The following is a 25,065-nucleotide window of genomic DNA, read 5'->3' on the forward strand; positions in this document are numbered from 1 at the left end:
CATTCGAAGCCATTTAAGCTAGACGGATTAGGGTTTCGCGGATTTGAATCACCGCAAAGCGTATAAAAAGTCCACCGACACGAAGTAAAATAAGGTGAGGGGTTGGCAGACCGCAATATGTATACCAACGGAAGCGTTCACTGGGAGGCGAGAATTCTACCAGCAGGACCACCACGATTGCTGGGATGGAACGTTCCTGCTGAAGAATTAGTCCATATACCGGAACATTGGCTGGTCTATCCCGAGCCCAACCCCTCCCTTCATTATCTGCTAGCTATTCTGTATATACTCTTCACTTTCGTGGCACTATTTGGAAATGGACTGGTTATATGGATATTCATTTCGTAAGTTTTGCACACATACACACACACACACACACACACATTACAATTAAATATTTTGGCAAGAAATCTTATTCAACTATATTTGGCTAAATTTCACAACCGTACGAAAAATATAATCAAGAATCAATAAAATTTAATATTTTTCTTTCTGCAATTTTGTGGATTTCTCTAATCTTTAATACACTATTATTAAAAATATTAGAATTTAAGATATTATCACTTCAACTGGAGACACGTTGATATCTCTTTTACATGTAGAGCCAAATCGCTGAGAACTCCCTCGAATTTGTTTGTGGTGAACTTGGCGTTTTGTGATTTTATCATGATGCTTAAGGCACCGATATTTATATATAATTCCTTCAATACCGGATTTGCTACGGGTCATTTAGGATGTCAGATCTTTGCTTGCATGGGAGCGCTTAGTGGAATTGGAGCTGCCATGACGAATGCCGCTATTGCATATGACAGATATAGGTATCACAAAATCTTTTCAAATGAATAAAATTTAATATATATATTAAATATAATATATCTCATATGTTAAATATATTATATATGTATTAAAAAAAAAAAAAAAAAAAAAAAAAAAAAAAAAATTATATATATAATATATACTTTAAAATAAATGCCATATTTTGCGTATTGAATTTACTAATCAATTTAATAATAAAACACATACTGATACGTAGTATATTTATATAAATATAAATAAAATTATAGTACTATAGCTCGACCACTCGACGGAAAGTTGTCACGCGGTCAAGTGATACTCCTTATTGCGCTCATCTGGACATACACGATTCCTTGGGCCTTGATGCCACTGATGCATGTTTGGGGTCGTTTTGTGCCTGAAGGCTTTTTAACGAGTTGCACTTTCGATTATTTGACAGATACGCCAGAGATACGATACTTTGTAGCCACAATATTCACCTTTTCCTATTGTATACCAATGTCTCTCATCATATATTATTATAGTCAAATTGTCAGCCACGTTGTTAATCATGAGAAAGCTCTTCGTGAACAAGCAAAGAAGATGAATGTTGAAAGTTTGAGGAGCAACGCAAATACGAATGCTCAAAGTGCGGAAATACGTATAGCCAAGGTATTATATAATTTTTATAGAAATAATTTTTTATAAAAATTATGTTTTTGAAGAAATTTAAATCTAGAACGCGTATTTTTTTTAAACTGATATTAATAATAAGACAAACTTTTTTTTAAAACCAAAAATTTTGTCTGTGCAGATGTTTTGCAAACTTTATTTATTTGTCAGATAAGTTCATATGCTCACAAGTATCGCGTATTAAATGTTAAAAACAATTTCGAAATCTAAAAATCATCTCTGTAAAAATGGCGAAGTTTCAGAATTTTTATATGATTGATAGAATTCTCTGATTCTTTTGCTCAAAAAGTTGATATATACATTTCATACAAAATTTTGGCGATTAAAGATTCTAGTTTTCTGTATTGAATTAATACATTGACGTTACTGCATTTTAATCGCAAATATGAGAGCAGTTATCATGTATTCATTATATTCATTAAAACACATATGCATTAAAAAAAAATTATGTGACATGTTGCGTATGTTCTTTTATCTAGGCTGCGATTACGATCTGTTTTCTTTTCGTCCTCTCGTGGACCCCATATGGTACTCTCGCGATGATCGGTGCTTTCGGGAATAAAGCACTATTAACTCCAGGTATTACAATGATACCGGCGTGCACATGCAAATTTGTGGCTTGCTTGGATCCGTACGTGTACGCTATAAGCCATCCGAGATATAGGCAAGTAAATTTAACGTAACTGTCGTAATATAGATCAAGAGCTTTAATATTATTTTCCTCTAAACGTTAATATTATTCTACAGACTGGAACTGCAAAAACGATTACCGTGGCTAGAACTGCAAGAGAAGCCCATTCCGGAGACGCAGAGTACCACGACTGAAATGGTGAACGCACCCTCGTCCTAAATTGCATCCAAGTACATTATTATTAGAGAAAATTATGATAGTGATCAGTTGCTATAGTCATTGTAAAATTTATATATTTTATGAAAGCAATATCATCATGCATTGATATTATAAGTTCTGCCATCAACGGACGGTGCAAGTTCGATAAGTGTAATATTTATAACGGCTATTGCAACTAATTCACTTTATGTACGCATGATGAATAAGTATATTGGTTAAAATAGCATGACACTTATCCCTATAATTGAAAACAGTATCGGTCATGTGTAATAAAACAATGCAATAAATCGTACTTATGGTATATGTCCTATGAATGCAATACATGTCATTCTCGATACACTATTTAACTGAATGTGACGATTGCTGTCTTCGCTTAGATAAATCTTCCTTTACTTAAACTTGTCATAATCTTCATCATCTTACCGTATATGAAGTTTTAAGTATTCTAAAACTTTCTATTTGGAAAAGTACCTGTTTACTTTTAGATAAACATAGAGCGAAGAATACTCGTTTCTAAGAAACTCGTCGATTCTATGAAATTCTATGCTATAATTTCATTCTGGATATAAAAAGAGAATTGCAGAAGTTACGTAGATCAAGTATATGGTGCGTTCAATAGTCATTATTCATTACAAACGGTCATTATATTGTTGAAGGGAAACACTTGAGCGATGAAAAAACACAACCGTGTAAGGAACAAAAACTAGCAAGTTATAACTTTATTGATTTTTATATTTTTTACCAGCCTTAAAACTAATAGGCCTTATAAGACCGGAAAAATAAATTTATGCGATCGATCGAATGGCTAGCGCTTAATATATATCGACGTTATTCTGATAATTCATTGCAGCTGCGTTGCAACCAGCGTGGAAAATGGAAGAGAGAAGTCGAAGTAAAAAAAATAAATAGACTCTATAAATCCGAAAAAAAATTCGGCGGGGTTCTTCAAAGTGGCCAGAATCACAATCTGTTCGTTATGTAAATAAATATCAGTTAACATTCTTTGAATAAGCAACGACAACTCGCAACTGTCATAAACTTAATTTAAACACGAAGAAAACAGTATTTTTCTGCGCATTTTTGTAGCGACTACATAAAGAGCGTCGTCCACTCGATTTTCTCGTAACGCGCACGTTGTACGAGATGGCATCCTTTGTACTATTTTCACTGCTCTAAATGGTGCTATTTTTTTTGCCACTAATGCACAATTACAATAATAAATAATAAACCATCCTCTCTTTTTCTCTCTCTTTTACGCAGTCTCTAGGAACTTCTTAAATTCGACTACGTTAGCTCGCAGAAGACACATCGATTTTTTTTCTTTATTTAAAAACTCTCTATAAGCGGTATAAGATATCCGACTATGAATAACAGGTACGCAAACGATGTACGGAATGCTCGTGAAAGGGTAAAAACGTTTTGTCTCGCGAAATCATTTGCTTGGCACAATCCTGTGCTTTAATCAGAGACTGGCGCATTTATAATATTCTCTTCAAAGCTTCGGTGTTCTTGTTATTCCATTCTTCGATAATAATGAAACATCTCGATTTTTTCGAGAGAGAACAAGTTCTTCTTTCTTGAGAAATATATTTACGGATGTCTTATGGTCCTATAGTGTAGGTTTGGAAAAATTAATATAATTTATATTTTTTTATAATATATGAGATATTAAAAAGTTAAATGTAATTTAATCCATTTATCACTGTAGCTTGTAGATTATTAAAAAGCTAGCCTTACGGAAATTCAAAGCTCTAAATTGAACATCATCATTAAGATTACGTATATAGCCTATATTATGTTCCATTCCGTATTCTATTCGTTTTAAAAATGTTTGCAAAGAAAACCTGGAAATTGTACATTATTACATTTAGCAAATAATTCATACTAAAACGAATCAATAAAATTATCTTGATAATAAACACGAAAAAGTATATATATTCCAATTTTGTCCTCTTTTTAATTAGCATCTAAAGAATATGGTTATTCTAGTGATTAAAAACTCCTTTCTATAGCGTTACACGTGAAGACTTGAAAGATAATGTAATCCATCACAGTGAAAAAAAATATCGTATGCAAATTTATATAAGAATAAAAGCATGACGAATAAGCGTTATCAAGGAATGGAACGTCGTTATGTACCACAATTTATGATTGCTTTAAGAGATTTGGAAATTATTTCCCTCAACGTTTTTTTTCATTCATCTACTTTTCGCACGATGGTATCTCACACTCTTCTCAATCCATTCGCTCACCTTACAGTCGTTAAAAACTACAAGAAGAGGCAGAGGCAACAATTTGAAACCAATCATTCGGAATATGAGACGTGTCCACAGCGGAAGCGATTTGTACGAATAATTTGTACGAAATTAGAAAATATTCGAGGCGCGCGATTTATACAGAACATTGGCGCAATAACAACGGGCCGCGCGGGCATTAATAATTAATAATATACGCTTGTTCATCATCTTTCTTATTACTCCTACGATTACTAATAACAATGAACTACAAGTGTCTTGTTGCAGATATGTACTCCATCGATAAACATCTAAAATTAGACTAGATGAGTTGCACTCATCGCGCGATTTAGATTGTTGCGAAAAAATCGGCACGAGATTCATCTCGACGAGTAAAACTATAGATCACGAGTGCGAGAATTTTTCGGCGTGGAAGTAACACTCGCAAATATAATCCGAGATGCGATTTCAAAATATTTCGAATCGTTATCTCGGCAATGCTCTACTGAAACAAACAACTCATTTATTCGTACAGGTGAGACTACAATGCAAAATCTACAAGATTTATTTGTTCTAAATTCCATTTTCTCATCTAAAAGACACATAATCGCTATCGCGACTGCATTTGTGGATGCGAAACATTATGTAACATTTGCTATCATTCTAAATAATTGCTAATGAGCTTTATGAAAAGATAGATATCGATTTTGATTTAGGCATACGCGATACACATTATCGTTAAAAATGGCAGGTTAACGGCCACGAGAGTCGTGCATCTAAGCGTATAAGATTTTCATGCATCAATTATGATGCTGGAAATGTAATGATAAAAGATGCAGTCTAGTGCTCCCAGATATTTTCGCTTTTATAGACTATTTATAGGCTATTTATGGATCCAAGTGAGCCGATTAAAATCGCTTTAAAGTCAATTAAATGATCTCATCTGAGATGAAAACAAACGAAATCCTTATCCAGCTCCGAAAATAAGCTGATATAAAAAAACGCGTAGCTCAGAATTAGGAGCTCATATCTATATACCTCGCAAGTTAAAAACTTTTTTGAACTCGTCAGGGTCACTCCTCATTATCTATGAATATGTATGTGCGACAGTAATCGAAAATTACTGCCTTAGTTTTATATCATCTATCCGTATCGCGACGAATTCATCACGTAAAACATTAACAACCCTTGAGTGTGAATTATTTCGCGATTCCTACACTTACGTACTGCTTTCCGCAATATTTAAGATTGATTGCACCTTTGCCATAATTAATTAACTATTTTTTCTTCACCCTCCTTATATGTATAATGAAAGATCCAGGGTCAAAACGCCGATCGTTAATTTTAGCAAAATGATTGATATATTACACAGTTAATTGATCAAAATTGACCAAGGTGCAATCGATGTTAAGGATGACGCATCTTAGGCACCTGTCACAGATGATTATAGCCATTACAAGCCCTTGGGAGCAAGTACATTAATTGCGATCGTTGGGTGATGATGATGATGATGGTGCGACTATATGCAGTGTCTAATAGCGATAAGAAGCGGGGGAAGCAGCTACGACGAGAAACGGTATTCCTGAGGAAGACAATTCGCGTCGGAGCTCTTGTAAGCGCAACCGTATCCGCTCGACTTGTTGGCTCTCCTCTTTTCTTCCGTCGTTGTCGACTTTCTTGTTTTATGGGGACGTAATATCAGCGTAGTGGCCTGGCTTTCCTTCGACTCTTCTTGCACGCGTGTCTTCGCTTTCCGCGGCTGCTCGTCCGACTCTTTGTTTTGTTTTTCCGCTATCGCTTCGCTGCGAACGTGTTTCTTCTCTGCGATATAAGAATCATATAAGAATCAAATCTCAATTTTTGTTTATTTTAAAACAAATTTTTAAAAATGTTAACAATCGCACCAATAGTTTCCAAGAAAAAAATACATACATGTCGAGAAACATGATTTTAAAGAAGAGCGTTTCACACAAAGGATTTGACTATTCTTATATGTTCAACATTTTTTTAAGCACTTGGATATATCCAAAATTATTTTATATATTATAGCTCGAAATGTTCAGGAAATTATTTACTTTTTTTTCTTAAAAAATAAAAATAGATTTTAATATTTTGATCATTTTGCACCTGCATCTTTAAATAGCAGAACACGCTCGTATACGAACCTTCCACGACGTCGCCGAATAGAATCTTCGGTGTCCTCGCGACTACACTTTTCCCCTCACCGTCACCCTCACCGCTCGTGTATTCTCTCTCGGTGTTGTTATTCGTGCGGAATATCGATTCGAGAACCTGTCGCGAGAGTAACGGCGATGCGGGACGTTTTTTCGACGAGCGTGTATTGGCCGTTGTATTGGAGTCGCGCCCGTCCGTCTCGTTGTCGCACATGCTCGTCGTGGACACGCTGTCCGTGATTAGCTTCTCGGTATCCGAGTCGCCGGTATTGCTGTAGTAATTATTGCCGCTGTCGGATTTTTTTAGGATCGACTTCGACATCCGGTGACGATCCATAAACGGTGTGCCGTCACTATCTATGGAATCCGCCGATAACGAGAGCTTACTCTCACCGCTTGCTCCTGAAACGGATCTCATTAATATTATTAAAAATTAAAAAATGATATTTCTTTATGCGTTCTATATTTTTCTATCTACTTTGAGAAATAAGCATGCATTTTCACCTAAATAGTGGCAATAAAATTCTGAAAGTTAGAATCAAATAAAAATCTGAAAATTAATAATCAACATAAATTTCGTTGATGATCCAGAATTTATATGATAAATTAATCCAACAGTCCAGTTCTTTTCAGTTTCTCGGCATGAGTTTGTTCAGCAAGTAGGAAACTATCGTCAAAGAGAGAAATCCAATTAAGTGAAGATCAAATATATTTACCCGTGTAGTGCTTTGGCCCGCCGAGGGATCCAAATAAGTTGTAATTGATGATGCGCGTGGCTGACACCAGATTCGTCGGCACGAATGTCGAGGATTTGCCACCGCGCAGTCCTCCGTAATCATTGTTATTGTCCTCAGTGGCGGCAGTCTCCTTCAGGATACCACGCACTACCACGCCTTCCTGATCGTTGACGAATTGCGCTTGTGGCTTTACGCTCTGCAATCAACCGCAATTGACGATTATATTATGCTTGGACTTCACTATTGCGGCTTGTAATAATGCGCGTACAGTAGAAACGGGCGCTATGCCTCGTATTCTCTCATATTGCTGCATATTTAGCCATAAAACGGAAAATTTTTATGTATATACATATACAAATATATATTAAAATTGCACAATCATAAGCAGTAATAAATATAAGCGATATACAATATATAGCGATACATATGTGATTATAAATCGTTGTAGAAATAATAAATTCGAGATATAGACATTTAACGCGTGGTGAAAGGATGCACATTGATGTGCAATGCATAAGTACATTGAAGGAAGAGGAGACTTGATTTGATCTAAATCTCTATGATAAACTCGTAATAGATATCTTTTTAATAAAAGAAAAAAAAATCAAAAATATACATAACAAATAGAGTTGAAGCTGAATAAATATATAACAAAGTCCTATTTTTATACATAATCTTTTTCTATTAAAAGAACACTTATAACTTCCACTTTTTTTCCTTGCTCTTTCTTTTATTTTCCTTTTTTCCCCCCAACCCCTTGGTCCCAATCGTTTTTTTTTTTGAAGTGATACCTTTCGTATAATATAATAATATATTAATTTAATCATGCTATTCTAAAGAAGATGAGATGCCTAGGAAAAATACATATAAATGTGCTATGGAATATAGAGAATAATAGAGGGTACATCGATATGAAAAGTTTATCAGATGAGCAGACATGCATGTATATATTGTTAATGAATGTGATTTAATGATATATGTATACGTTGGCGTTGCGACTATTCTCCAGGATTAACTCACTCAGATTTTGTTCTCTTTCCACACATTATAGCCTTATAATATAAACAAAAGAAAAACAGGATTTTACATATAATTGGCGTATTATTATTTTATATATAATTTACGTTTATGACTGCAGATGGTAGAAGCAGCACAATACATAACACGCCTATATGGATCAAGTAATGTGATCACGTTAATTAGTTAGCTGACAATGCGTACTATATCCGATTAATCTGGATAAAATTCGCAAATAGAAACTTACGGATAAAATGGCCTAAATAGACTAATTTTGATTCAAAATTCGTATCTATTCCATTTTGTAATTTAGGTGAATTGAAATTAATAACATACACAAGATTGAGTATCAAATTATTCGTTTAAAATATTAAATATATAGAGTTAGCTCGTCGAGAAATTGTTTAAAACCATCTAAACGAGAACATTACTATATATATTATTGTACTAATAAAAGTTATCGCGATCTATAAAAAAATCTGTCATATATATATAAGTATTATTAACGATTAAAATTATAATAATTTTTAAGTATGTCAATGTGTTAAATTAAAACTTTACATTTAAATATGCAGCTTGATTGATAAAAAAAAAAAAAAAAAAAAAAAATTATCGTAACAAATCTTTGAAATCACGCAGATCCTGCGACGTAAGTTGAGAATTCCTTGGTAACTTCTCTTTTTATTTCCTATGGAAAAATTCGGTGTAACAAAAATTTTTCTAAAAATATTATCATTCTTCGAAATTATCAGTCTTCGATTCTCAATATTTAATTTGTCGTTAATAAATACCAAATTGATATTCAATAATGAAGAAAACATCATATGCATTCTCTTGTATCTCGAAGGTATAATACAAAGCTCTGACGCTGGCCTAAATTAAGTTCAAGCTGCGAACAAACATTAACAGTTTAAGCTGTGAAGAAAAATCGACTGCCAGTTCGATGAAGGTGTCTTATTTCTTTACGTCTTTTTATCGGGTATAGTGCACATGCCATTGGCCCTGAGACGTTAGTTCCGTGACGCAAGGTGAACGATACCCGCTATCTGTCGCCAGCCAAGCGCACGAACACGCTGTCACGCTGCGAACGAGCTTACTTCCGTTTCGGAGCGCCAACGTGCGATATCGCACGTTTCCCCTCTGACGAGCATCGGAGCGTTCAGAAAAGTATGATAGCCTGTGGCAATCGCTCAACTGCGCTCCGCTTGTAGTCTCGGTGGTTTTTGCGGCTGAAAAAAGCAGCGGGGTGCGGCGCATGAGTGCGTGCGATCGTGCATGATGGGGCGTAATGTGTGTGACTTACAGCATCATCTCTTTAAAAGTGTGACACGCCCGAAGTAAAGTGTCACTACGAGATTACGTTTCTCTCATTAATGTGCAAATTACGATTTCCATAACAGTTAAAATAAGATAACGCATAAGTTTATTTAGTAAATCTTGCAAAATTATTCGCGTGATAATTCAATTATATTTTTAAGTTAGATAATACACAATTAATCAGAAGAGCGTGCTTCTTTGAGTTGCCCTATTTTTAAAGAGAAAATGCGAAATCCTATCACGACCTCGCAGAAATTTCAAAATTAAAAAAAGAATTAGTATTATAGTAATAGCCGTAAAATTTAATATATTTTTCAATCCTCTATTCTATTAAATATAATAAAGGATAGTTTTTCCTAAGATCAAGATAGTATTACATTTCTATAAAAATATCATATTTACCATGTCTATCATATTTCAATAAAAATTTTTTGTTTGTATTCTTTTTTTTATATTAATTTTTTTCTTTTTAATAAAAATTTCTGCACTATACTGTTAATCGAAAGTATTTAGTGTTGATTGAAATGATTATGAGAATGTGGAATAAATGTAATAAGGCGATATCTTGCAATGACGATATCTGATGTTATAAAATTAAAATAATGATTACGAAAAATTCATATTATAAAAAATAAATATGTATTCACTTTATCATTGAAAGATTACAGTATCGCATTTATTCGGAAAGACTGAAAGTGACTGATAATGATAGTTTAGGGATTACACTCATACTTCCCTAATCTTTTTACCGATTTACTAATCGCACTTCGCTGTCTTTGATTTATTTCATTTTTATTCATTGATAATATCAATAATCGCACACAGTATAAAATAAACAGAGATTGAGAGACAGAGCAAGTTATATATATATATAGGTAATATTAAAGAGCTCACCTGTTGGATCCTTATCTTTCTGTGTTTGGGTATCATGTCGTTCAGGTTGATCTTGCAGGCCTCATTAGAAGACCGTATCTCCTTCAGGGATTCGATGCTGGGCGACGCATCGGTGATGATGTTTCGGCCAACCTCGCCGGAAATAGATTTTTTCACACGACCAGTTCCGCACTTTTCCGTTACCTCCAGAGGATTGACGTAAAGATTGCTGTCCGCTTCCTCGGTCAGATCGCCCTACGGAAGCGAAGGGATTGTCCCGCGACCGAGATTTGAGATTCTATGGAGCGTAACTTCGTCGCGGAAGTGTTCTCGCCTGCAGGCGACTAAGATCTATCCTAGTCTAGTAATAGCGGATTAGATACATGTACTAGAGCGAGAAGGGTGGTATCTCTCATCTTCATCCTTTTCAAATGTTAATGATTCCTTGACGAATTTAGGGTATATTTTTGCATATAACGAAGATTGAATAAACAACCATTATATTAAAAAAAGAGCACATTTTTAATTTTTATCGTTAAATACATTATTGCGTACACAATAGAGTTTCATGAGAATTACAATTTTATTTAAAATTAATTGAATGTCTATTTAAGTTATTCAATTATGTTGACCTGAATGTTTAGTACTATTATTTGTTGAATTATGCGTGCGCGTGCAGGTTACAAAAATATAATAAATTAATGAAATATAAATGAATCTTTTCACGTGTAAGATGCTGCATACAATGCCATCACTTCCGTCAAAAGATATTTTATAAATTAATTGATTATATTTTAAATTAATTGAATAAGACTATTATACGAGAAATTGACAATTGTTTAGCGATATTTTTTCGAGTGCAGTAATATAACGATAAAAAGATTAGGTGCGTTTAATGTAGTTTGTAAATAAAAAAAAATTTACTTTAATTTTTAATATTAAATATCACTTGTCATAGTAAATATAGCTCTATATTTATTAAGATCAAATCAACTTTGAATTCGCCGAATAATTCATTAACATGTGATGCGTTAAAGGTGGGACAGCTTACATCGGTGCTTCCTCATCTCTTTCGCGTCTCATAGTAATACACATAGATGATATTTGTACGGCAGATTCAGATCTCATTATCATCAATAATAATAGATTCAGATAAAGATGATAGAAGCATAACTATTCAAATGTAATTTTCAAAGAATGATTTTAAGGTTTTTCGTCGCTGTATAAGAGATATTCGCAAATACAATATCTCGTAGCACGTGTGACATCGTAGAACGATGTTGGGAAGCTCTGGTTTACATGGCGCACGTATCATATTATGTTTTTACACGGATGTGCATCATATTGTCTCGTAATACGTGTTGATTTTTACGTGACGATTATACGCTGCAAGAGTTTGATCTCGCTATTATCCGCGCGACTCGCGTACCTGCGAATGTGACGGATGCGTTTGACAGCTCGCGTACGTATCGGAACTGTCAACGCTCCCCTGCTCGTTGTACGTCTTCGCGTAGCTTCCCTGCTCGTTGTACATCCTCGCAAAGCTCAACATCTCCGACGGTTGAACGGGCGATATCTTCGGCTCTGCGAGTAACGAACCTAATTGTTCGGCGCCGCCACCGCTCTCGGTGCCGCCGCCCCCGCTGCTGCTGCCACCGCCGATACTGAACCTGAGGGACCTCATTTCCTGACACACTGGATTACGAAAGTCGCTGGTAGCAAGGGGCATTATGTTCTCCGCGTCCCTGAAGTCTTTGTACTCCTAAAAACACGAGGTAGATGAAAAGTCTCGATTATGCGATTAGGGGCGAGGGTGCTAGAAGACGGCGCCCTTAAATTAATCTAAATTCTATGATATGCTGATGCAGGGCGGCGCAGCTTCCTCGACTCTGTTCTCGAATTAGGGCTTTCTGCTTAAGAGGCGATTCTCGAGAACATTTAAGTTCATCGCAAAAACCGTTGTTTCTCAGGCGATACAAATGTCTAAAAAATGCTAGAAAGATATCTCTATATAAAAGACGTCTTATCGCGCACCTTCTGGACCTTTGCACCATTAGCTTAATGTTTTTGCAAATCAACTAAATTTTCCTTCTCTATCCAAATTACAGATAGAATCGTAACAGAGACACATACATACACAGAAGAAAGCAGGGAATCGCTGTCAATTCGGAGTCATCAAGAACTGAGAGTCGATCCACTGGAAAATCCGCTCGTCTCATTAGCAACGTTCGCGAAGCGATCGTTTGACAATAAGAAATAAAGAAGCCACAGAAGGACGTGCTTTCTCTACATAAGTGAAAGGATAGTTTCTAGCGATTGACGTGTGAGACAATTAATATACTAGCCTGGATCATACGTCCGCGCGTACGAAATGTGCGTTGGATATATGCGATATGTGATCGCACACATCTACTTGATCTACGTCTATTTAAGAGAGAAAAAAAAAACTATTTTATCGCGTATTAAGATTTCCTTTCTGAAGCACTTTTCTATTGCCAGACCTACCGGATGCAGGAGACAGACACGCGATCTTTCTAAAGTCGCTTTTTGAGATATGTCTACCGTGCGCTGCTACTCGTTGTCACTCTAAGCATGCTTCGAGTTGTTGGTGAATAATGCGATATAAGTTGTTCTTAAGAAGTATACCAACATTCCATTGCACGACAATACATGTGCCGTACTATAGAACGTATTTGTGTATATTGCATTATACGAGTGTAAAATAATGTGTATATGTGATCAGAAAATCAGAAAAAAAAAAGATGAGTTTACCTTGTCGCCTTTGATCTTGTCTCTCATCCTCCGTATGTGCTATCGTATGAAGAGTACTACACACGCGCGAAGCGCACATTTTTTTTTATACTTTCTCTCTCTCTCTTTCTCTCTTTCTATGGCAAATCCAGAGAGATTACGATATTCTTCTTAAGAACATTTAGTTTATCTTCAAATAATTTGAATAAAGAATAAAATATATTATTCTAAAAAGAAGTTTCTCTAAAGATATGTATAATTTCACAAAGTTTCTTCAAATTCAATAAATACAATAAGTTGATAATTACTCTAGTTTCTTTAAAAATATATAAAATTGTCGGCGTAAATAAATGTTGATAAAACAAGAAAAATTGTGATAAAAAATGGATAAAAAGAGAATCATTCATTATAAATTACTTTATAAAAAAAAAAAAAAAAAAAAAATGTAAAAATATTATATTATGATAATTTTTATGAGATTATATATATTATTTTAATAATTAATTACATATAAGATAATCTTGGATAATTATCCGATCGTAAGATGAGAACGTACATACTTTTTAACCCTGTAATATTGTATTTCAGGAATTTCACATACGTAATAATCATTACGAATATTTTACGATTCAATTATGAAATAAATTTATATATATCTATAGAAAACTTATTTTTTTGTATATTTTATAGAAATATATATATTAATCATAAAACACTCTATATGTGCTAAAATTTACTATATTATATTATATATGAATTTAATATCTCAAATAATATATTATTTATTGTAACAAATATCGATATCAAAACGGGATATATTATAATTTCTGTACATTGCGAAATTACGTCAAAGAAAAATAAGGAAGTATAATACTAGTGCGCTTCGCGAATGGATGTACAATCATTATAAACGTGTATCTCTCATTTCAATAAAATTCGAAATTGCCTTTTATTCGGCTGCTCAACCAACGAACATGTCATAAAATAATAATTATCTTCGTACAATTTGATATTCAGGCAGTCGTATCACTATATGCACGATTGGCGAAATAACATTTCGGGGTTTCGAGAGTTTTGTGTAATATTATTTTATAACGCGATGTTAGCTCAATTAAAAAGAAATTAATATGCACGCTATATTTTATTTCATCGCTGCGGAACGAGATTTTCTCAAATTGTGCTTATAATCAATAATTGCTACTGATATGCTTTGTAACTGATCACTTGATATACAATATTAAAAAATAGAGTTTCTATTTTTTTTTTTCTTTTAAATAATTATATTTGGTAAAAAATTATACAAAAGCTAGTGTATGTGTTGTAAGTGAGAATATGTAATTAAATTTGCTCAAGAAGAAAAATATGGCTTCTTAATATACGCGATACGATGAGTACTATGACAGAACTAAAAATTCAAAATTTTCAACATAATTTTTTAGAGCTTACGGATTCAAAATGTATCTTACGATTTCGTAATTTTACTCATTTAATTTAATACGAAGGAAGATTCAATTTTAAATTCACTTAAATAAGACAATAATTTTTAAATTTATAGTTACATAGTAAAAAAAAAATTATGCGACGAGCGCGCGTTGATAAATCTCGTCCTGTGAATTAATTCGATCGCGTGATAAGTATACGATCGTGCTGCGTGAGATAATGAAGCGAATGAAGTTCGGGACGAGTACATGTATATTTTGTACCAGTAATTTGATGAAACTGGAAATTCAAAGAGAGGCGAGTATAATATTTTTGTATACATACGATCTTTCTATTGAGATGCTCCGTTCGAACATCGATACATTTTATACTCGTCCATGAATGGCTTTGAATAATTTCCTGCCTTTTCACGAATAAACTTATTCAATGGAAGAATCGCTAATTATAACGGAGAAAGATGGAATTAAATATAATAACTTTGATCAACAATTTTTCAAGCTCTCTTTTTTAGATAATTATATTTAAAGAGACATTATTATAAGATATTGAAAAAAAATATATATTACAGTTTATTATATCCTGCGTAAACTATTTGTAATTTTTTAACTAAAAATAAATAATGATGATAACCAAAACAATTAAATATTCAATATCTATTCTCTGTCAAGAATATCAAGTCTGCACAAGAAATCAATAACAGATTACATTAATAAAGACAAGAATTACATTACGTAAATGATGACTAGGATGACATAAATGTATTATACAATATATTCAGATTGGATATTTTTCACGACATTCAAAGATACAAACTAAAAATATATCGCTGATTGTATTCATTCTATAAATAAAACTATCATTGTTCATCATACATCTTTGCATTATAATTTTAATCACATTTTTTGAAAATGTATAGAACCTGATTTTTCAACGATTAATCTAATAATGATAATAAGTCGTAACGAGCAGTGATTTTCGCGCGTTTTCTTTAGCGAGAAAACGAAGATGAAGACCCAATTCCTAATCATCGGAGTAAAGGGAACGACTCGAGTGGCTCGGCGGGCTTCTCGCGTGCGGCAGCTCGTTAACTTTAAACTTGAAGGCAGGAAATTATCCTCACGTCGTACACATGAGGTATATACGCGCGCGTTTTATCGATTCTAAAGTATATTTGGCTCTCTAGTTGGAGGGTATCAGGGAAAATGTTAGTGTTGAGAAGGCATCGCGCATATCGGCGCGTGGCGTGACCGCCCTAGAGGCGATAACACCACGTGCCTTGACCTACAAAATGTCGTGTGTTAGGCACGCAAGTTTTAATAGGAGACGAGCAACGGTTGCGTCTAAAGCTTTTGAGAATGAACGATGGTGTTGTATCAATGAAAAAGTTGTGCCGCTCCGTTGAGGAGAGATGGCAGGGGAGGCAATGCATACACCCAGTGGACTATGTAAAGAGTGTGCACATATCGGTGAGCGTATAGATTTGGATTTGAGCAGAATGATATGCCTCGATTCCTCGGGAAGCAAAGAGAGAAAGAGAGAGAAAGAATATTAAGGCAAAAGAAAAAAGAAACCACATGCCGCCCGCAAAGCCGGACGGGCGAAAGTTTGTGCCCGGATGAAGAGTACGAAATATGCAGAGAAAAAATATATATGTGTATATTTATGTACATATACATATATATCGCGCTCTAAAACGCTAATATAAAATAGCTATTAGATTTTTTAATGGCCCACGCGCGATGATAAACTCGCTCGACAGCCCATTGGTGTATGTAGTGCCGCCTGAGGAAAAACATTAGTGATCGTAAATACCTTCGTAGTACAAAAGCAACACTCGAATTCGCTAGGTAATTCATCAATTTTCTCGAATTTTCTGCTGTCTTTTTTCTCTTCATCCTATAAAAGGTCATACACACAATTTCCTGTTTTACTTTTCGTGAGTAAACACACAGTCCTCAGTTCGGAAGCGATCGAAGCGTTTCTTCTCCTTACTCTTTAATGTATTCTTCTTCCTCTCTTTCTCTCACTATTGTTCCCTCGATTGTGATTATTGTTGATAAAACGATTCGACCGCTTCGCGAGCGAGCAGAAATATCAAACTTAATGTGAGCATAAAGAGACGAGGCAACATATGATCACGTGGAGCCAGAGAGAGAGAGAAAGAGACAAAGACAGGATTTTCGTGTCACGCGAAATTGAGAACAAAATTTGCCACAGCATGTCGACGATCACAAAACGAAAAATCAAATGTACGTCTCTCTTTATGTGTATACGATCTGTTTATCTCAACCGTTTTCGCGCGCAATCCTTTCAAAAAAACAATACCGTCTCTGATAAAAATTGTAGTAATATTTGAGTTTTGTCATTTTTTATGTAATAATAGATAAATAAAATAAATAGAATGATTAAATAAAAAATAAATAAAATTAATGGAATTAAGCCTGACATCATAATGTTCGTAATGTGTTCATGATATTGAAAATATTGCGTTTCATGGATTTTCTGGCACAAATATCATTTTTTAAATCTTGATTTACATCCAGATTTGATTTAAGCACTGCTCATTTTTTCACAATTCAGCTTATATATAATTTTGATTTAATTTGTCCTATTTTCAAATTCTTTAGATTTCTACCATATATTTTTATTAATTCTTTATTGCTTCTTATTTACTTTGAAACGATGGATTTTTTTCAAAAAACGGTCGAGAAATGTTTAGCCACTTAATACAACACACATTTATATCGTACCGAATTTCCATCATATGAATTGTTAATGACAAATTTCTTGTAAAAATTATAGTCAATTTTTTTAATCGAAGATATGACGAGAAATTATATTACTGATTGTAATTTTTTAATATTCGACAAAAAAACATATCTAATTAAGTTTCTACGAAACTAAAAATTGCTCGAATACAACTAATAAGTACACTTTTATGCCTCTCATTCATAAGTTTAAAGCTTCAAATTTTTCAGAAACGTCGAATACAAAACATTTTCTCAACTTAAAAGAAAAATGAATTTCAAACTCATCAACAAATTTATCATTAATAATCGATTCGGTAGAGAAACGAATAACCGAGGTGTACAAACTCCAGGTGCTGGAAGTGTCGAGTGTAAAAGATGCAAAATTGTCAATAAAATGTGTCTTCGGTGAAACGTGGAATTTCGCGTGGATGAACATCACAATTACTTTTTATTACATTACTTACGCGAATGGCACATTTCATAAGCGTACTTTTCGAAATCGAGCCGTATTCAAGCTGCTGTCCTGTCTATGTCGGTGCGTTGCGAGCGCGATAAAACTTTAACAAAATACTTGTAACGATGAAACAATTGATTTCTATATTCTAATGTGTTGCCACCTTACGGTATATGCAGATATATTAAAAAAAAAAAAAAAAACAGTGTTGCAGTATCAACTTGAGTTTAGAGGATTATTTTCTGGTTGAGTCAGTTGGATATTACGTATATCACAAGTATTACAAAATTGTTTTCGTACATCAATTGAGACTAATTAAGATCTAAGTTATTTCACACGTTTAGTTTCTCTCATATTTTTATAATTCCATATAATTACATATATTTAAAGTTGAATGGCTGTATGCAAAAAAATTAGATACGAAATAATTATTTCTTATCCATTGTAGCAGATTGAGAAATTGATTTGTCCGTTACATACAATAACTATATTAAATTATGTGATTACATATTATTATATGTAATAATTGATTGTTTCACGAAGTTATTCTCTTTTTTCATTTTTTTATTTTACTTTCAAATAAAAAAAACTTTTTGATTAGGGTATCTTACTTGTTAGTTATAGATTATTTTAATTAATCTTAATTAATCTCTTTTTTAACAATAACTCACGATAATCATGCGCAATGAACTTTACTGCAATTAAAAGTTCGTTTTCTTTCACAATGCAATGATCTCGCAGTAAACTCTATCGATTAATTTGTTCGCTCTAAATGATGTATATAAACGACGCGAATATATGGAGGCCGAACGACTTCCGATTATAGCAGTTCTATATTTATGTTTGTTACAGGAAAGTAACGGTGTAAGACAATGTTATGTAGGCAGTGTACACGTATATACACACATACACGCACACAATATTTTCAAGTTATTTCATTCTTAATGGTAATATATGTATAAGCATGAAATAATTGCACAAATCCATGTTGCGTGTAAGAACGTATACCTATTTCGTAATATACATACATATATATATATATATATATATATATATATATATATATATATATACATATAATCTATTGTTGCAGCTTTTAAAAAATTGCATTACAAAATTGCATTTATATATATATATTACGAATGTATGTTAATTATTTGTTAAATATTTGTTACGAATATTAAAATGGCGCGTTTATCATAATACACAGTTTAATTTTCGACTAAACAGCTGATAACCTGAAGAAAAAATACATAGAAGCGATCTAGTGTGATTAATGGTGCGTTACGATTTTTTAATCATCGAAGAAATTGTAAATGTTAACGCTTTACTTTATTAAATATCTACTTTGACGAGAAATTCTTAATTTTTAGACGAACACGTGGACGTACAAAGCGCGCCGATTTATTGTTTTCCTTCTTTTTTTAATAAATGACTAGAGATAAAATGCGTCATCAAAGCAGACCAAATAATCTGATCATCTGAAGTCTCTCATTCAGTATTTGCGTATCAATAGCATTGCGGCTAATAATTTCTCATGCAAAATGGATTGAAGAAGTGCGCGCATATGGATGTATGTATGTTTAAAAATTCATAGTACAAATTTTACACGCATGTATTATTCATCAAAGAAACATAAAAATGTTATTAAAAGTGTGTCCACACAAATCAATCATTTCCAAGTTATAAAATACAAATGTTTTCCTTCTCATACAAGGTATTTAATACATGTAAAACCTTTATATGAATTTTTAAATTCATATCTCAGCATATCTGCTCATTAAAGCTCACATAGATTCACCTAAAGAAATAGAAAATTATTAGTGAATATAATATTGTAAAAATCAATCATTTCCGAATTTATAAGTCACACATTTTTGTAATATCTTCAGTCTGTGCGATTATAATAGCAAGTATCTTTATACATAAGAAAATTTTATAACGTATTATTTAAAAAACGTTTATCTTTAATAAATGCTGAAATAGGAGAGAGATGGAATATACTATACTTAATAAATTAAAAAAAAAAAAAAAATATTGTTAAGAAGTAGAAGAAAAATAGTTGAAGTTTGTAGCGCGCATTTTTGAAGCAAAAATGTAAAATTTTCTAATATTAACAATAAATAAACCTGCAGAAATGATTACAGTAGACCAGTAGAGTATACATGTAAAATAATAAAATTATAATAAAAATATAAACTTGAGAAAAATATATAAACAACAAAAAAGCTACAAAATATTACAGTCCCAAAATTTCTGTAAAAAATCAATATTATATGCCAAAACCAAAAATTATTATTTTTTGTTTTACACGCTTGAAACATTATTGATAATTATCCTTGCGTTTCTTTTATTTTTATTAGATTTAGATATTCCGTCTTTTTCTTTCTCCCTTTCTTCTTATCTCGCATATATTTCTTTTATATAATTGTTGTATAAATCCCCATTTTTTATCTTGAGATTACATAAAAAAATAAAGAATAATTTAATGCTTACCAGTATGATGCGCAACAGTGGACTTGTAGCACACAACGTTGATCTGTAAAATAAATATATCCAACTTATAAAGTAGTGTGTATCCAAAATAATTAATATTTAAAAAAGTGCTATTGCGTTCAATTCAATTTATTATTTGTATTTTAATAAAAGAAGTTACTTAATTTTTGAAGAAGAAGAAAAAACATTTTTATCATAAAACATATAATTAATAACAATTTAATTGTAATATAAAGAAATTAAATAATTATAAATTTTAAATAATATTGAAATATTTTATATTTATACAAAAACATTAATCGTGTAATTATTTTATTAAATGTCTAAAATATTTTTTAAAAAATCTTGGATATATTTATATGTATATCCATTACATATTGGATAATAATCTAAAATCTATCGAGACGAAATAAACAAACAATTAATTTTCCCAGATAACAAACAATAAAATAAATAGTTAAAGTTTGCTCAACTCACGGAGACACCTCGAACTTGCTTCACCTTTCTTGTTCATCCTTTGTTATTCCCTTCATAGCACTTGCTCGCGAAAACATGGTTAATTGCGATTACGCGCGTACTAATTGATCGAATGCAACGAATGCACGACATTTACCATATCATTCTCGACAATTTATATATTCGAAATGTATCGCACTAAATTTCGATGTTTGGATGGCACATATACTTTTAATTAGCTATTTTAACCTGAATAATATCGTGTAATATCGATGTAAGATTGTCAATATCTTGCTCGAGTCTTTCGGTCATTAACAAAACGTATCAAACAAAAGAGGGAAAAGGCAATTAAGAGCCATAAACATATACGTTTAAATTACCGCGCTGGCATTTAATTGCTTTTTCTTTCCTTCCTTATGATATGTTTTGTTAATGACTGAAAGACTTGAGCAAGACATTGACGATCTTACTTCGATATTACGCGATATTATTCGGATTAAAACGGCTAGTGTATGTATGATATATTCACATAAGAGTCTTTATTAGTTTATTTTATATATACATGTTTAATCAGTAAATATAATCGTATTTTGATATCGCAATTGATAATTCATTAATCGTGTAGTAAAATTTCAAGATTTGTACATCGATAATCTGATAAAATATATTGGCATATTTTATGTAATTTTTTTTCTATCAAACTCTTTCGCACAAACAGTCAATAAAATGGTGATATATATATATTAAAAAAAAAAAAAAAAATTCGGATATTTAACTTTATTTTTAAATTGTATATTTATCCACTTATATTCTAATATATAAAATAATAAATTTCCTTTAAAATGCGCATATATATTATATACTATTTATTAGCAGCAAAGATAATCTTTCGTCTAGCTGTATGCGTGAATTTAGATTTTCAGCTAAGCGGATCGTATTTTCTCACGATCGCAGTTTTTTTTTTTTTTTTTGTTGTTCTTCCATCATAATACAATAAAGTTCGCGTCATGTGTGATTAATATCGAGAATGCCGTGCTAAATATCGTTTGTCGTATTCTTTCGATTAGTGTGTGGGTTTGTAATTAATTGCGATTTTGCGAATGAATGTCGTGCCATGAAGAAACAACAAAAAATAAGCCAAAGAGGAGGAGCAAGCCTGGGAAGACATCGGAAGCAATCATGATGAGCAATTTATAACTGATATTTATTACTCGTAAGATTACTTGCATATTTATCTCCGCAGTAATGATCTATTTTATATCATTATCTGATATAATGCATATATAAAATATTTTGAATTTTATTTTAATATATTTATGATAATTAATATTTTATACATACATATATATATAATATAGTTCAAAGTTATTTAAGATTTTTATAACTATTTAGATTCTTTATATAAAAAATAAATTTTTAATCATATTTTAGAAAACAAATGTAAATATAAAAACAAATTTTAAAAGATTATACAATATCTTAAATTATTTTTTTGAAAAAAAAAAATAGTAAATTTAATTTAAAGTACGACAATTATCTCTTTAAAATATATAATTATTTCGGATACTGTTTTATATGTTATAATTTGAATATATTTTTATCTTATAAAAGTCAACATTGTACTACAACTTCATTGTTGCACATTGTATTGGTGAATGTTAAATTATTTTCTATTTCATATATGTATATAAACACATATACAAACATATATAATCCCATTAAGTCCCAGATAATCGATTCGCGTAAATTATATCAGGTATATATATTTAATGTATGTGTATAACATGAAGAATATGAAAAGAAGAAAGAGAGAGAAAAAAAAGAGAGAAAGAGAGAATAAAATAAATACGGGAACAAATGTCATTTTTTAAATATTATATAGGGAACATTAGCGAGAATATAACGAATCCTGACCTTTTCGAATCTTGACTGGAAAATTATGTTTTCTTATTGTAAAATATCCTTAAAAAACGCGTTTACTGATTAATTCTATTTTTGACACGCCAATTTCTCATAAAAATTCTGGGACTTCAAGGGAGTTTAAAAAAAAAAAATCTAATGGAATTACTCCTATGTGTGTGTTTAAGATATATGTATACGTATATCTTTTAAATTTTTTTACGCAAAATATTTTAATGGGGTGACAAAAGTGACGCGCTAAGTATGTCGACGTGTTCGATTGTATTTATATATATATATTTCAGATATCTTTTTCCTAAATTCAACTATCATGCGACAGGAATGACACGATGGTTAATGTAATGTTACCAAATACTATGTACAAAAGTGTTTGATCGTGCATTATGAGTGCAATCAGTATCTGATTTTCAAGGAACTCGTATTCGCGTATCGTCATAGAAACCGCGTAATCATGCACAAGATTAAATTACGAGGTGCCATTCATCTATTCGATTAAACCGCATTCAAAGGAGCAATATATCGTGTGCATTAAGTGATCTATATGTAGCTACGAAGCGATTCTGTATAGGTTCTAATACAAGCTTATTCCTTCAATGCACTGACTCGCAGCGTGTTTGATTAGTATCGGAGACAATATCTTGTAGCGAGAACAATAAGAGATTTGCCCGATCTTTCGCGATAAGTTATGAAATAAAATAAAATAGAAATAACGCATCCGTAACTAACATAATTTTGTAGTTAAATATTGTATCTATCGCTATCATTTTGTTTTTACAAATTTATTATTTTACAAATACTTATTATGTGAAAGTACGTGAAAGATGAAACTGTATATTTTTTTTTCGAGAATGATCGATACGCAAGCTAACACGAAGATCGAGCGAGAGCATGGTACATTCTAAAATTCAAGATAAATCATACTCAACGATCATACGCTCGCGCATAATCCACATATAGCCATGATGAAAGATACAGATTAGAAGAAAAAGATATACGATATTCATTTCTCGTGAACATGCCACGCATGATATAAATTTGCGTCAATATAAAATATAAATATGGATATTAATCTTTAAGGCAATAATAATCGATGATTATTGAAAACGACATTGAAAACTTATAATTTACCCTTAAAAATCATTCTCTTTTTATATCGATTTAATGAATGAATATATTTTATCGATATATCGATGTGTTTCATTAATAGCAAGGAAATATTTTCGTAATCATATTGGCGCACAAAATGACAAATGATGACGATGGATAAAGAGTTCAACAAATGTAAAAATAAACAATACATTGAAAAATAAAACGGGATATATGAGGGAGCGTAAATCGTTGGTAATTTTTGACAATATACAATCTCTCTCAGCGTTTCGCGTTTTTCGGCTGAATTCGTCAATGGCGACCGGACCGTGCGAGGAGAAGGGCAACACATCCCGCGTCGTCGCCCTTTACCCTTTCATCAGTTCTTCTATCGCTCGCAAAGGTGATTAAAGTATTTTCGTAGCTAGTCGATTACGCTCAAAGAAGATTAGATAGAGGATAAATCAACATATATACACTTTAGAACAGCTATTCTATTAAAAGGCATTAATATTTAATAAAATATAACGCGGATCAGAGCAGTAACTTTTTAAATTATCGCGATGATATTCTATTTAAAATCCTAATGCAATAATAAGAGAGCGCGATATCTATATAAATATTCTTATATAGATTGATTCTTTTATATCAATTCAATAATTTATTCAATATTATCAGTGACCATTATTAAACAGAACGGAGCTTTTTACTAGGAATTTATTTTTAGAAATTAAAAAAAATATATATATATTTTTTTACATTAAAAATTTTATTACAAGACTTTATTTATTCGCATTAGGGGAGATTGATATACATAATAAAAAAATATTGTACAATCGAATGCATTAATGCGGACGGATTAATATGGATCTCATTCATTAATATTTCACGACTCATCGATTCTTCTAGTTCCTCGCGAATATGAAACAATTGAAGTGTATAATCGACTGTGTAAATGAAAAGGTACGCTGTTTCTTAAATATTAGAGAAATTTAATCGTTGAATAAAGATTCACCAGATACATTCTTGTAGTAGCTCTTCGT

At 32.1% G+C, this 25,065-nt stretch overlaps 2 protein-coding genes across 3 annotated transcripts in view; one reads left to right on the plus strand and one right to left on the minus strand.

Annotated features, from left to right (window-relative positions):
• Nucleotides 1-6: 6 nt before the first annotated feature.
• Uvop (opsin, ultraviolet-sensitive) lies at nt 7-2,620 on the plus strand. Its single transcript, XM_070300918.1, has 5 exons — nt 7-344; nt 603-818; nt 1,065-1,446; nt 1,947-2,131; nt 2,215-2,620. Exons 1-5 carry the CDS (start codon nt 118-120, stop codon nt 2,315-2,317), a joined length of 1,113 nt encoding a protein of 370 aa, XP_070157019.1. The 5' UTR covers nt 7-117; the 3' UTR covers nt 2,318-2,620.
• Shab (Shaker cognate b) overlaps nt 2,426-25,065 on the minus strand; it is a 43,487-nt gene continuing 20,847 nt past the window's right edge. Inside the window, exons 4-9 of one of the 2 annotated variants that reach the window (XM_070300910.1) lie at nt 16,673-16,756; nt 12,099-12,431; nt 10,691-10,924; nt 7,442-7,658; nt 6,717-7,127; nt 2,426-6,372 (exon numbers count right to left, since the gene is read on the minus strand). In XM_070300910.1, coding sequence (XP_070157011.1) covers nt 6,113-6,372; nt 6,717-7,127; nt 7,442-7,658; nt 10,691-10,924; nt 12,099-12,431; nt 16,673-16,756 — 1,539 coding nt within the window. In that variant the 3' untranslated portion in view covers nt 2,426-6,112. The remainder of the gene's footprint in view (nt 6,373-6,716; nt 7,128-7,441; nt 7,659-10,690; nt 10,925-12,098; nt 12,432-16,672; nt 16,757-25,065) is intronic. The other variant, XM_070300911.1, reaches the window with a different exon arrangement.

The sequence above is a fragment of the Polyergus mexicanus genome, unplaced genomic scaffold, assembly GCF_030449975.1.
Source record: "Polyergus mexicanus isolate NDT 795.1 unplaced genomic scaffold, iyPolMexi1.0 SCAF_8, whole genome shotgun sequence".
NCBI classification, from domain to species: domain Eukaryota; kingdom Metazoa; phylum Arthropoda; class Insecta; order Hymenoptera; family Formicidae; genus Polyergus; species Polyergus mexicanus.